The sequence below is a fragment of the Hyla sarda genome, chromosome 6 (genome assembly GCF_029499605.1).
Source record: "Hyla sarda isolate aHylSar1 chromosome 6, aHylSar1.hap1, whole genome shotgun sequence".
Taxonomy (NCBI): domain Eukaryota; kingdom Metazoa; phylum Chordata; class Amphibia; order Anura; family Hylidae; genus Hyla; species Hyla sarda.
The window spans coordinates 179,718,041-179,731,815 of record NC_079194.1 but is presented as its reverse complement, the minus strand read 5'-3'; the positions used below and the strand labels follow the sequence as shown (position 1 = coordinate 179,731,815).

Sequence of the window (13,775 nt, the reverse complement as noted above, 5' to 3'; positions counted from 1 at the left end):
CATTCGAGTCAATGAGATCCGTCCGAACCTGGTTGTGACCCAGTGGTGTCTGTCTGACGCCTTTTGGGCCAAACGGACCCAGAATGAGACAGAGCACAACAATAATGTGAACATTGCCTTAGCTGTAAGCTAAGTAAAACGTTTAGTCAACAATATCGAGACAATGATCAGATCAGCATATAATTCAATGAAACAGATACAAATTTTAGTTTCATATAATAGTAAAATGCTTTACAGATTATTACTATAATTAACAAATATTAACAGATGTTGAACCAAAGAAAAATCTTTCGCTTCATACCTTGTAGTTAAACATAAAAGCCTGTCAATAGCTCATAGCTGTGCCACATCCCAATGTCAAAATTCAACTGAACATACCAACTAATACAGTATGGCACAACATCCCACAGTAAACACTTTGCCAAGCAGTCTCTTATAAACTGGTACTTTCAGACTTCAACTGGCTGTCAGGCGGTAGAGGTTTGCCCAGGTTTTGCCCCACAGTTGGGCCAAACTTATCATCAGATTTGGCCTCCTCCACTTCCTTCTTCAGTACAAATCCACCAGAAAAACCCTCAAAGTCCTGAATGGGAATAAACCTGATGGGCTTTTCATCCCAGATTGTCTCCAGTCGCTTCTCCCAGCTCTTAAGGATCCCAATGCGTGCTTCCTGAGGAATGTGTGCTACAGCATATGAGATCTGAGGTTCTAGGACTTTGAATCCACAGAAATTCAATATGCCATTCTGCAAATGCAAAAAGAATTATATTGATTAGATTATGTGTAATGGAGACACAATGGCCCTGATTTACTATTGTAAACCCGACCTGTTTTGTCGGGTTGTCTGCCAGAGCAGTTGTGAAAAAAAAAAGCAAAGTGTAGAGGAAAGTGCAAAACATAGGGAAACATTAGTAAATACCATGGAAAAATACTTGTAGAGAATTAAAATCAACAAAGAAAACTACATTCCACTCTTAGTAAATCAGGGCCAATATTTCTATCCAGTATCTCACATAGGTAAATACACCCATCACAATTTTTATATATATATATATATATATACCTCAACAAAAGAAGAAGGTCTGGCACGTTAGGTGGTGGATAAAATAAGCTTTCCTTTATTCACAAATCTTGACACGATTCACATACAGAAAAGTTCTGACGCGTTTCACCTACTTCGTAGGTGAAACACGTCAGAACTTTTCTGTATGTGAATCGTGTCAAATTTGTGAATAAAGGAAAGTTTATTTTATCCACCACTTGACGTGCCGGACCTTCTTCTTTTGTTGATTGGACTTTTGGCCGAGGGTGGTACCGGCCGGTCCCGGGCACAGGTGAGCAATCTGGATGTTCAGTGAGAGCGGTCTCCACAGTCTCCATTGCATATATATATATATATATATATATATATATATATATAAATATTTTATTATATCTTTTCATGTGACAACACTGAAGAAATTACACTCTGCTACCATGTAAAATAGTGAGTGCACAGCCTGTAGAACACTGTTTAATATTGTGTCCTGGAGTCCTCTTCTACTCCTCCATGATGACATCACAGAGCTGGTGGATATTAGAGATCTTCCGCTCCCCCATCTTCTATTTGAGTTTGCCCCACATATGCTCAATAGGGTTTAGGTCTGGAGATATGCCTTGTCAGTCCATCACCTTTACCCAAAGCTTCTTTAGCAAGGCAGTGGTCGTTTTGGAGGAATGTTTGGGGTTATGATTGTTTTAGAATACTGCCCTGTGGCCCAGACTCATGCTCTGCTCTAGTATATCACAGTACTTGTTGAATTCATGGTTTCCTCAATGAACTGTAGCTCCCCAGTGCCAGCAGCACTCGTGCAGCCCCAGATCATGACACTCCACCACCACGCTTGACTGTAGGCAAGACACACTTGTCTTTGTATTCCTTATGCGGTTGCTGCCACATACACTTGACACCATCTGACCGCAGGACATGGTTCCAGGAATTCATGTCCCTAGTCTGCCCAATTTGGACATTTACACTTAGGAGTGTATTAACTATTAATGCTATGGTTTAAACAGTAATGGCTGTGTGTTAAGTTATTCTAAGGAGACACATTAAACACTTGTGGTGGCCCAGTACAGGAGTTGCACCCCTGTATCCTAGATGCCCTGTCAGGCAGACTCCTTTCCGTGACCCCTGGGCCCCCCGATACTTAGACTGCTTGTTTAGTTTTAAACATCCATATTATCTAATGTAGTGTACATAATTTGCCATATACCTTTAAGTATTATTGTCATGTGATTGTAACCAGGGAAGGTACCAGTGACGTGACCTACAGGGTGACCTATGGGACCCCTCCAGAGTCTCCCCCATATATGCCCTAGGTGGAGCTTGGTCTTTTTCTTTGCGTCTTTGCTGAGCTACAGTGAGGTCAAATCCTGAGAGAGTGTCTGGTGTCCTAAGAAGGCCCAAAGTCTACCACGCAGCCACGGATCCACATGTTTACTGCCCCACAGGTGAAAGTCAAAACCTAGTAAGCAACAAACAGGATGAAGTCTGTCATAGCCGGTCTCAGTCAAGTCAGTTTAAGTCAATCTGTCTCAAGTCAGCCTGGCCCTGCATCAAATTGTCCAAGTCCACTATAAGTCCCAGCAAGACCAGTGGTCTCTGAAGTCACTGGTCACCTCCTTGGTCCTAGCCAAGCTGTTAAGACTGTTATACCTGCCTGATTCAGTAAAGCTGCCATTGTTCCGTAACTTGGCATCAGAGTTCTTATTTTCCCCCGTGCCTAGCCCAGGATCCAGCGGTATACCTTCAGGTGGTATAGAGGTAAAACCACGCCCTAGCGTTACCAACACAAGGGGTTAATGCCATCTGCCGCTAGGGTAATTCCATCTGCCCTTTGCATCACACCCTCTACCACAAATATTTGAATACTGTACTAAATAAGTGTTCTAGCTTTTGATAGCAGTAAATTACCTCCCAGTAGATGGGTCCTGCTTCAATATTAGTTCAGAGCCCCATTATTGAACTGGACTGGACAGCTACTAACCACCCTGCACATACTGTGCCAGTCTTGTTTAGAACATGATTAGTGCCAACACCATAGATACAATACCTGCATAGGCCACAGAACAACGTTGATGTCTCCACTTAATCCACTAGGTGATGTCATTGATTCAGGGGCACCAGTACTAAAGGATAAGAGGGCTTTCTTATTCTGTTAAAAAACAAAACAATAAATGTTAAGATTTTCCCAGAATCTGATATAATACATTTCTCTAATCTGACATGTGATAATCTATAAAGTGTATTTAATAATCTAACACTGTCATTTAATGCCTACCATATAAAGCAGTGAGTGCTGTGAGACAGTGACAGGAATGGTCATCAGGGATCGCTATATCTCCCAAGGTACCGAAGTGGATTCCAGGTTTAAGGAAGTGCATATCTCATCCAGGGAAAGCTGGATAAAATATGGTAACTTCAGAAATAGTAAATCCCTAACAAGACTTAGGTTTCTAGGGGCTTTGGTGAGTCCCTATATAGGGATGGGATTTTTATGGTATAACAGGCAGGATTAGAAGTGGGGCCTTTAATTCTCTTCCTGGACCACTCCAGGTTTTCAGACTAGCACAAGTCAGCACAGGTGCTGCAGACAGCTTGTTACTGGGCTTTAGAAATAGGTGAGAGTCAGTCTGCCAGTAAAGCTGTAAGGAACCAGCGTCACTGGTGAGAGTTTGAATCCTTGAAGGAGACATTGTAACCCGTGTGAGTAACACATTTGTTGACTGGTGAATTAGCTTGGAGTAACTGGTAGTAAGGCACTTCTATAAAGAAGAAAGAGATCTATCTAGTTATCGCTGGACAAGCTGAATTTATTTTAGTGTTTATGTGACGGTTATTTGTTTTGTTACTGAAACTAAATACAGTTGAAGCTCTGTTTAAACGTTACTTTCAAAGTTAATCTCCCCCCAACGCACATTTAGCAGAGGAAACAATTTTTTACATGTACAGTGCAAATGGCAGCTCAAGCCTATAAGCCGTTAAGGGCGGTTTACCTTGAATGGTCCTGTGGAATACATTGTTTCAAAGCTGTATGCAAACCCCAGAGAGAAGACTCGCTCCACCCATCCTTTCATTATGGCAGGAAACCCGAACCAGTACAAAGGAAACTGGAACACATAACAAATATCATTTTAAATTTAAAGTAAAGTCCACTTATGTTCATTTTTACAAAGCAAAGATCACAGTGCCGGATAGAATATGGCTGAAGGAGCTGTAAAGACAATGATCATGTGACAGGAGTGGGCCGGGCTGATCTAGAATTATATGTCCCCTGTATAGAATGGAGCTCAGGTCTATGAATATTTACGAAGGGGGTGTGACACAGGCCCAGGTTGTGCTGGTAGAGGAGTGCACCAAGGGGCTGGGAATGCCCCCAGTGCACAAAATCACTTCATTTGCATATTTGGTTTTTTGGGCATAACTTGGAAATGAGGCCAAGTAGGATAAAAAGATTAACAATGTTGGAGTCCGTGTCACCCACACTATTAACCTATACCAGCGGGTTAGTGCAGGTGATTCTGGCAGATTCCCTTTAAATTAAGATTCAGCAGAACAGAGAAAGACAGAAAAAGAATGAGCCCTGAATGGCATCTGAAAGCTGGTAATGAATTGTCAAAATAAAATATATACAATAAATGTTTTCCCCTCCCACTTCACTGAACAATATGGCATGCTAACGTTATTCTGTGGGTCGGTACAATAATAGAAATACCAAATGTATATAGGTCTTCTTATAATTTATAAAAAGAATAAAAAAAACTGCACAAAAAATAGTTTTGCATCACTATATTCTGACCTCCTCTAACTTTTCTTTTTTTTCTATCTACAGAACTACATTAGGGTTCATTTGTGTGATGAGCCGTAATTTTATTGATACTGTTTTGGGGTTAATAAGACTTCTGAAATTAGGTATTGACCCATGAGACCACAACAATCTGCAGAACTAAGGGGATTTTTAATGGAGCAGAGCTATAGTACCAGACACAGACATATTTACCACATTACCTGAAAGATGACAAGGTCCGCTTTTTCCAGTTTCTTCTGCTCCTCCACAATGTCCTTAGCCAGGCGCCCCTCCTTCCATGCGGTTAGACTCTCTGCCCCATATTTGAACTTACTCGGTTCCTTGGGAGAACCTGCATTAGATCAGCATTGGTCTTATTAAACCTACAGCCTATACATGGACTAAACACTGCAAAATCTATCAGTAGTCACCAACATGTAGCTCTCCAACTAGCATAACTACAACTCCCAGCATGCCCTGGGAGTTCTATATGTTTTTTATGTGTTTTTTCTGACTGATAGGAAACACGGAAAGTTATGCAAATAAAAAAATAAATAAAATAGAATTAGAACTGCAACATTTAAATGTAACTAGTAGAGATGAGCGAACTTACAGTAAATTCGATTAATCACGAACTTCTCGGCTCGGCAGTTGATGACTTTTCCTGCGTAAATTAGTTCAGCCTTCAGGTGCTCCGGTGGGCTGGAAAAGGTGGATACATTCCTAGGAAAGAGTCTCCTAGGACTGTATCCACCTTTTCCAGCCCACCGGAGCACCGGAAAGCTGAACTAATTTATGCAGGATAAACTGCCGAACCGAGAAATTCGTGACGAATCGAATTTACTGTAAGTTCGCTCATCTCTAGTAACTAGACCTGGGTTTTGAGGAAGCCCATCTCATACACCAAATGCATGGCTGTGCAGGTTGTATGGCCAACAGTGTGTCCAGCAAGAAGTACGGTTATAAAATTACTTATTAATATTTTAAAAAAAACATCAATGAAAAAATTGAATGGAAATACTGAGTTTGCTAGCTTAGTTCCTCCATGTACCTTTCATAGGTAATGCTAAGGTGAAGCACTTTGGGTTATTTACTAATATAATGTGAGGCCCATGGGGATATTCATTTAGCCACCCCATGTGCTTCCCATTAACCCCTTAAAGGGGTACTCTCGAGGAATTTTAGGAACTGTGGTCATGACATCAGAGAAATCTAAAAAGTAAAGCATTTCCTCTGTAGTATGTAGCCCCTAAAAAGTACTGGAAGGATTAAGATTTTTTAATAGAAGTAATTTACAAATCTCTTTAACTTTCTGGCACCAGTTTATTTAAAAAAATAAAAATAAAGTTTCCAAGGACCAAGCATTTTTCACATTAGTTTTTTCCTCCTTACATTTAAAAAAATCATAACCCTTTTAATTTTTTTTGCACCACCAATTATACTTTTGTAATGCCAACAGTCATTTTACCCAAAAATCTACAGCGAAACGGGAAAAAAATCATTGTATGACAAAATTGAAGAAAAAAAACCCTTTTGTAATTTTTGGGGGCTTCAGTTTCTATGCAGTACATTTTTCCTTAAAAAGGACACCTTATCTTTATTCTGTAGGTCCATACGATTAAAATGATACCCTACTTTTATAGGTTTGATTTTGTCTTACTTCTGAAAAAATCATAACTGCATGCACGAAAATTAATATGTTTAAAATTGTCGTCTTCTGACCCCTATAACTTTTTTATTGTTCCACAAACAGGGCGGTATGAGGGCTCATTTTTTGCGCCATGATCTGATGATGATGTTTTTATCGGTTTTTATCGGATGATGTTTTTCATTTTTGTTTTGATTGGACTTTTTGATTGCTTTTTATTCATTTTTATGGTATAAAAAGTGACCAAAAATATGCTATTTTGGACCTTGGAATTTTTTTGCGCGAGCGGTTTAATTAACTATATATTTTTATGGTTCAGACATTTACGCACACAGCGATACCACATGTTTGTTTTTATTTTTATTTACACACTTTTTTTTTAAATGGGAAAAGTGGGGTGATTCAGATTTTTTACTTTTTTTATGCAGTGTTATAGCCCCCTCTAGGAGCTGTAACATTGCATACACTGATTGCAGGCACTGTTCAATGCATTGCCATAGGAATGTATTGATCAGTGTTTTCTGCGCTTGATTGCTCAAGTCTAGATTTCAGGCTTGGAGCAATCAAACACTGATCGGACAGCCAGGAAGAAGGTAAGACACCTCCCGCTGTCCTCTCAGCTGTTCGGGATGCCGCAATTTCACTGCGGCAGCCCCGAACAGCTCCGCTGAACTAACCGGCAGTGTATTCTCCCGTTTTAGATGCTGCAATCAACTTTGATTGTGGCATCTAAAGGGTTAATACTGGACATCAGCCCGATTGGCGATGTCCGGTATTAGCCGTGGGTCCCGGTTGATGGTAGCAACCCGGGACCCTGCAGATACAAAGTACGCTCAGCTTCTGAGCACGCTTCACAGATCGGGAGCTGGCCACAGGATGTAAATATACGTCCCTGGTCGTTAAGGGGTTAAAGGGATTGTTCCACTATTAAAACAGATCCACTATCCTCAGGATAGAGGAAACGTGTCCGATTGCTGGGATCAGACTAGCACCCGAGTTTTCCATCAGAATAAAGATGAAGTAAAGGGTGCACACACTACATTCATTCCATGTGGGAGCTCCCGAAGATAGCTGAAGTGCTGCACTTGGTTATCCCCATGTTCTCAAGATTTTGGGGGGTCCCAGAGATCAGATTCCTATCCTGTGTATAGGTGATACATTCTGATGGTGGGATAATCCCTTTAATAGCACAACTAGATGTATCTGGTTGTGTATGGTTTTGTTCTTGTACATTTTTTTCCTGTGCGCATAACTGTGGTTTACTACGGTTTTGGGCATGGGACCGTCTGGCTTTGAGTCCTTTCTTAAAGGGGTACTTTTTTTTTTTTTTTTTTAAATAAACTTGTGCCAGAAAGTAAAACAGGTTTGTAAATTACTTATATAAAAAAAATCTTAATCCTTCCAGTACTTATTAGCTGCTGAATACTACAGAGGAAATTATTTTCTTTTTGGAACACAGTGCTCTCTGCTGACATCACGAGCACAGTGCTCTCTGCTGATATCTCTATCCATTCTATGAACTGTCCAGAGCAGCATATGTTTGCTATGGGGATTTTCTCCTACTCTGGACAGTTCTTAAAATGGACAAAAAAGTTTTCCACCGGAGTACCCCTTTATTGTTATAAAAACCAAATAAATTTTTTGTTATAATATTGCAATAATCGAAGGCACCTGGTGTTACTTACTATTAACGTAAGACACCTAAAGTTAACAATTTAGTAAACCAATGCTCCACACTTTAACCTCATGTGCCTAATTTGAGCCCTAGTTGGTGTTCAGCTTGGATCTTTACTTGACGGTAGACCAGGGTAAGTGGACCTGCACCAAAAGTATGTAGCATACACAAACTCTGCTACTTCCTAGGTATTGGTGCATGCGACAGCAGGCTTTGGACATTTGAAACAGAAGGCTCCCCCAGTAAGGTAGAAGCTAGGTGATTGCACAGCTTAAATGTACAGTATTGTGCATGTATGCTGTTCTTTACTCCATTTTATGTTTTGATATCTTTTACGTTTCTTTGTATCTTGTTAATAAATTCATGTAAGTATGTGGACCTGTTCTTTCTTCACAATATGCTATGACTGAAGGCCTACTGGCCCGAAACACAAGCTTTATGGACAAAATACATTTACAGTATATTTTACTGGGACTTCAATAAAACTTGTTGGATCTTGTTTCTAAATTTGTGCATCCCCAACATCTAGGTATCTAACTTTCAATGGGCTGGACATCTATACCTTATACAGTGAAAACGTTTATTCCACCAATCCTTAAATGGGCACTGTCATTAAACATGATTTTTAATATTTGATTCCTTATGCCAAATAAATAACTTTTGCAATTGGCTTCCATTAACCCCTTAACAATGCAGGACGTATTTACGTCCTGAGCCGACTTCCGTAATGTGAAGCGCACTCACAGGTCCCAGTTGCTATCAGCAACCAGAACCCGCGGCTAATACCGGATATCGCCGATCGGGCTGATGTCCGGTATTAACCCTTTAGACGCCGCGATCAAAATTGATTGTGGTTTTTCCTGAACAGCTGAGAGGACAGCGGGAGGCGCCTTACCTTGCTCCTTGCTGTCCGATCGGCGTTTGATTGCTCCAAGTCTGAGATCCAAGCTGGAGCAATCAAGCACAGATTACAATGATCAACGCTATTGTATGGCATAACATTGTTCAGTGTATGCAATCAAAGGATTGCATGTAATAGTCCCCTATGGGGGCAAAAAAAAAAGTGTAAAAAAAAAAAAGGGCAAAAAAAAGGGAATAAATGTGATTGAACCCCTTCCTGAATAAAAGTTTGAACCACCCCCTTTTCCCATTTAAAAAAACAAAACAAACAAAAATAAAAATAAACATTTGTGGTATTGCGTAAATGTCCGAACTACAAAAATATAATGTTAATCAAACCGCACGGTCAATGGTGTACACATAAAAAAATTCAAAAGTCCAAAAATGCGTATTTTTGGTCACTTTGTATACCCGAAAAAAATGTATAAAAAGCGATCAAAAAGTCCCATCAAAACAAAAATGGTACCAATATCACCGCACAAAAAAATGAGCCCTCATACATCCCTTTATATGGAAAATAAAAAAAGTTATATGGGTCAGAAGATGACAATTTTACACATAATAATTTTGGGGCATACAGTTATAATTTTTTTAAAGTAGTAAATTAAAATAAAACCTTTATAAATTAGGAATCCTTGTAACCATATGGACCTACAGAATAAAGATTTGGTTTGTCATTTATACAGAAAAGTGCACTGTGTGGAATCAGGAGCCCCAAAAGTTTCAAAACGGCGTTTTTTCCAATTTTGCCCCACAAATATTTTTTTTTTCTGGTTTTGCCCTAAATTTTGTGGTGAAATTATGGATGCCATTACAAAGTACAAAAAATAAGTATGGAAAAACCCTGAGTCCCTAAAGGGGTTAAAAAAAAAGTTTTATGTTAGTTTTCCTGCTGTATACTTCTGGCCACCAGGGGTCTCCCTTTTTGGCCAGAACACATTCAGATTTTGGTCTCCTGCTTGCACTGAGCTTGATTGACAGCTGCACAGACTGAAAGCTGCTACACAGAGCCTGAGGTTTTCTATTCATCACAGCACTGCAATGATGTGAGGGCAGAAGTGGTCCCCCAACAGGCTTCAGTGAGGTCATGCCTGCTGGGAGACGCCCACTTTCTCCTATTGGGAGATTGCACTATGTGAGCAAGAAAAAAGGTAAGATACACAGCTTTTCAAAGCAATGAATTTTTTTTTAAGGATGGGAGGAGTGTTAGGAGTAGTTAGGGAATATAACCTGAGTTAGTTTAGAAAAGTTTATTTGGTGACACTCTTTATATATATTATAAAGCAGTTGGGAGTTGTAGTTTTGCAACACCAGCGACAGTTTGAAGACCACTTTTCTATATGCATAATCTGCTTCATTCCAGAAACAGTGCCACTGTTGTTCTTGGGCTGTGTAAGGTATTGCAACTCAGCCCTATTCATGTGAAGGGGAATCAGCCAGATGCAGCCTATGTACAAAAGTGGTACAATGTCTGGAAAAAGTAGATCCTTTTTACTTATCCTGGGCAATTCCATTAATTGCTGCTTATTATTCTTACCTATGATATCATTACGTGATAGGACTGCGTTAAATTTAATCTCATAGAGATCAGAAACCAGAACCTTCCACCCCTTCTTCTTTAAAGCTGTCTCAGCTGCTTCTTTCATGGCGTAGTTAAAAGACGTCCGCTCTTCGTGAGCTAGTACAATGAGAGCTGTTTTGCCTATTGATATCATAACACATAAGAAGTCATTAGTCACATTTAAAGTCTTTACCTTTTAACATCTATTCAGTCACTTATAGAAGACATAACACATGGTCACAATTCTGGGCTTTAAGGTAAATGTCAAATTTGGAGCCACTTATCAGGATATACTGTACAAAGGAACTGAGTAACTAATAATTCTCTAGGATGCTGCCATTACCCAAAGTGCTCAATTGAGCTGCCTTTCAATTTTCCTGCAAATCAGTCACCTGACTATATGATGCTTATGAAGTCAGTCTATAGTGTGAATGTGAAAAGAGCTGTCAATCACTAAGTAGGACCACCCATGTGACTACTTAGCCCAGAATGAGCAAAGACTTTTCCTACAAAACTATGTATCAATCTGTGGTGGCCCAGTATGGGATGGTGTTTCCCCGTACCATCCCTGCCCTGTCATGCAGTGTCCTTCAGTGTCCCCAGGGCCAATTGCAGTTGGTTCCCCCATGTAAATAGGTTATGCATTATATTGTGTATTGTACCTTTAATAAATGTACCATGTGATTGTTACCCAGAAGGTACTAGTGACCAGCTGACCCCCAAAGGTGACCTATGGGCTCCCTGCTAGTGTCCCCCATAAAAGCCCTGGGTGGAGCTAGCCTCGCTCTCTTTAAGCTCTGCTTTCTTTGTGCTGCTGAGATCCAGTCCAGTCAAGTCATGCCTATAGTGTGTCCATAGCAGTGGAGGCCTCAAGTCACGTCCTGCAGCCTCAAGTCAAGTTCTGCAGCCTCAAGTCAAGTTCTGCAGCCTCAAGTCAATTTCTGCAGCCTCAAGTCAAGTGCAAGTAAGTTGAAGTCACTGTCCTGTCTGTCAAGTCTTCTGTCTACTCAGCCCGGCCTGCACTAAATTCTAATGTCTACTACAAGTCCCAGCAAACCTGCGAGGTCTCTGTGTCACTGGTCCCCTCCTTGGGCCCTGGCTGTACTGCATAATGTTTACCATCTGCCTACCCTCAGTAAAGCTACCGTTGCAATAAATTCAATGTACTATAGAGACAAGAAAGACAAGAGGAGCACAATCCTAGTGAAATACCATAAAAAATTCAGGCAATATTGGCAATAATATTATGTTCACCGGAATGTGTTATGCTTAGAGCATAACATCTATAACAGCTCATCAGATAGCGGGTCAGCAGCCTTGGAGCACCCGATCCTCCAGGAGATTCGGCAGACAGAGATAAAACTTGGTAGCAAAAAAAAAGAAAGAATTTCTCCACAAACAGGCGCTTCTCCCAATAAAAGGTTTTCTTCATTCCATCAAGGTAGATATAAAAGATTAAAAAGCACTTTCAACGTGTTTCTAGCTCGGACCGAGCTCTTTATCAAGACGTGCAAGTTGTCAATAAATTGGCATCAGTGTCTTCATTGCCCCCGTGCCTAGCCCAGGATCCAGCGGTATACCTTCGGGTGGTTAAGGCTAAACCACGCCCTGACGTCACAATCACAAGGGGCTAACACCATCTGTCCCTAGGCTAACAACATCTCTCCTGCACCACACATGCCACCCCGTTACCACAACTTTTGGCATCATCAACAGGATAAGGGTGTGTGCCTTATGCCTCAAGTCCCCCCCCCCCCCTAGCCTGAACTGTGTCCAGTATTGTCTGCAAGAATCGCATGACGATGCGAATAAAGTTACGTGTACGGGACTTTGTCAATGGAAAGTGTTTTACCCGAGGCTCTTGTGAAATAGAGGGATAGGTGAAGAAAACACTGTTGTTTGCTACTGTGGAGTATAAAGGGTCGGTACCTGAAAGGGTTAATTTGACTCCGCGTTTCCCGCGCGTGCGAGCGGTCGCAGCTCCGCCATTTCAGTCCCCAGCGGTGTCGCCTCTTCAGCACAGCGAGGAGGAACCAAAGAGCTGTCCTGTGTTGCACAGGGGAAGACTTTGCCAACTGGACCAAAACAGGAAGTTCCCTGGGCACAGCCATATTGGAGGTTTCGGCGGTTATGCCCGGCTCCAGTATCTTTTATTAAGCACCCGCTGCAGGCTACCTCAGACTCTTGAAAAAGCCGGGTCCCACCGGCGAAACGTTGATTTAGAGGAGAACAGATTTTAGCTCAATCCCGGCAGCAATATATGGATGGACCACGGAGCTCTGAGATGCTAAGTCAGTAGACGGCATTGAAGCAGAGCACTGCATACAGAGCCCCCTGGTCAGATACATCCAAGCATAAATATGCCATAAAACTAAAATAAATGAACACGGGATTGTAATTTTAATCTCACACTGCCACCTAGTGGGCAATTTTGAGCACGTTAATACAGATTATTATTTGAACAATTAAAAGTTAAGTTTTAGACTAGAGAGGGTCTTTATTCAGGGTTTACCCTGAGGGGAGTTGCATCCCCAAGGTTTTTTGTTTCTGAAGCAGGATATTGGACAACTGTCTAAGGCTGTGAAGGAGCTTGCCACCCGGTCCACTCCACCTGACTTCCTGCTCCCTGCAATTTCAGCCCTTGCAACCCTCCACCTAGTAGACCCGCAGGTACTCAGAGACCCTTTTGTAACCATTGTAATAAACCCGGACATTGGAAAAACGCAGTGTTGGGGATTTAAACGGATTTCCCCTGAGGTCGTGGACCGGCCCTCAGGAAAACAGTCATCAGGTCCAATCCCAGAATGACCTTAGTCAGGACTTTCACTTTATGTCGCCTCCTGCCCCTATTTAAACATTTTTCTAGAAGGTGTACCATTGGAGGCGTTGATAGATACAGGGTCACAAGTGTCTACTATACCGAAAAACATTTTCTATCAACATTGGGATGCCAGTTTATTTTGTGAACCGGAGGATGTTAACTTCAGAGTAGTTGCGGGTAATGGGCAACCAGTCCCCAGACATGGATACTGGGAGCCAACCATTCAGCTAGGAGAGCATGTACTTTGCGGGCAGAGAGTAATTGTAACTAATGTGACAGATAAGGGGTCTGCTGAGTTTATATTGGGGATGAACATTATGAAAAACTGTTTTGTTGAAATA

At 41.2% G+C, this 13,775-nt stretch overlaps 1 protein-coding gene across 5 annotated transcripts in view; it reads right to left on the bottom strand.

The window, feature by feature from the left end:
• Nucleotides 1–210: 210 nt before the first annotated feature.
• The window catches only part of LOC130277661 (NAD(P)H dehydrogenase [quinone] 1-like), a 33,322-nt gene continuing 19,757 nt past the window's right edge, over nt 211–13,775 (bottom strand). For 3 of the 5 annotated variants that reach the window (XM_056528394.1, XM_056528392.1, XM_056528393.1), the window contains exons 2-6: nt 10,590–10,754; nt 5,051–5,181; nt 4,039–4,152; nt 3,096–3,197; nt 211–745 (exon numbers count right to left, since the gene is read on the bottom strand). In XM_056528394.1, the coding sequence (XP_056384369.1) occupies nt 434–745; nt 3,096–3,197; nt 4,039–4,152; nt 5,051–5,181; nt 10,590–10,698 (768 nt within the window). In that variant the 5' untranslated portion in view covers nt 10,699–10,754 and the 3' untranslated portion in view covers nt 211–433. Of the gene's footprint in view, nt 746–3,095; nt 3,198–4,038; nt 4,153–5,050; nt 5,182–10,589; nt 10,768–12,542; nt 12,623–13,775 lie in introns of those variants that run through there. The other 2 variants (XM_056528395.1, XM_056528391.1) reach the window with 2 other exon arrangements.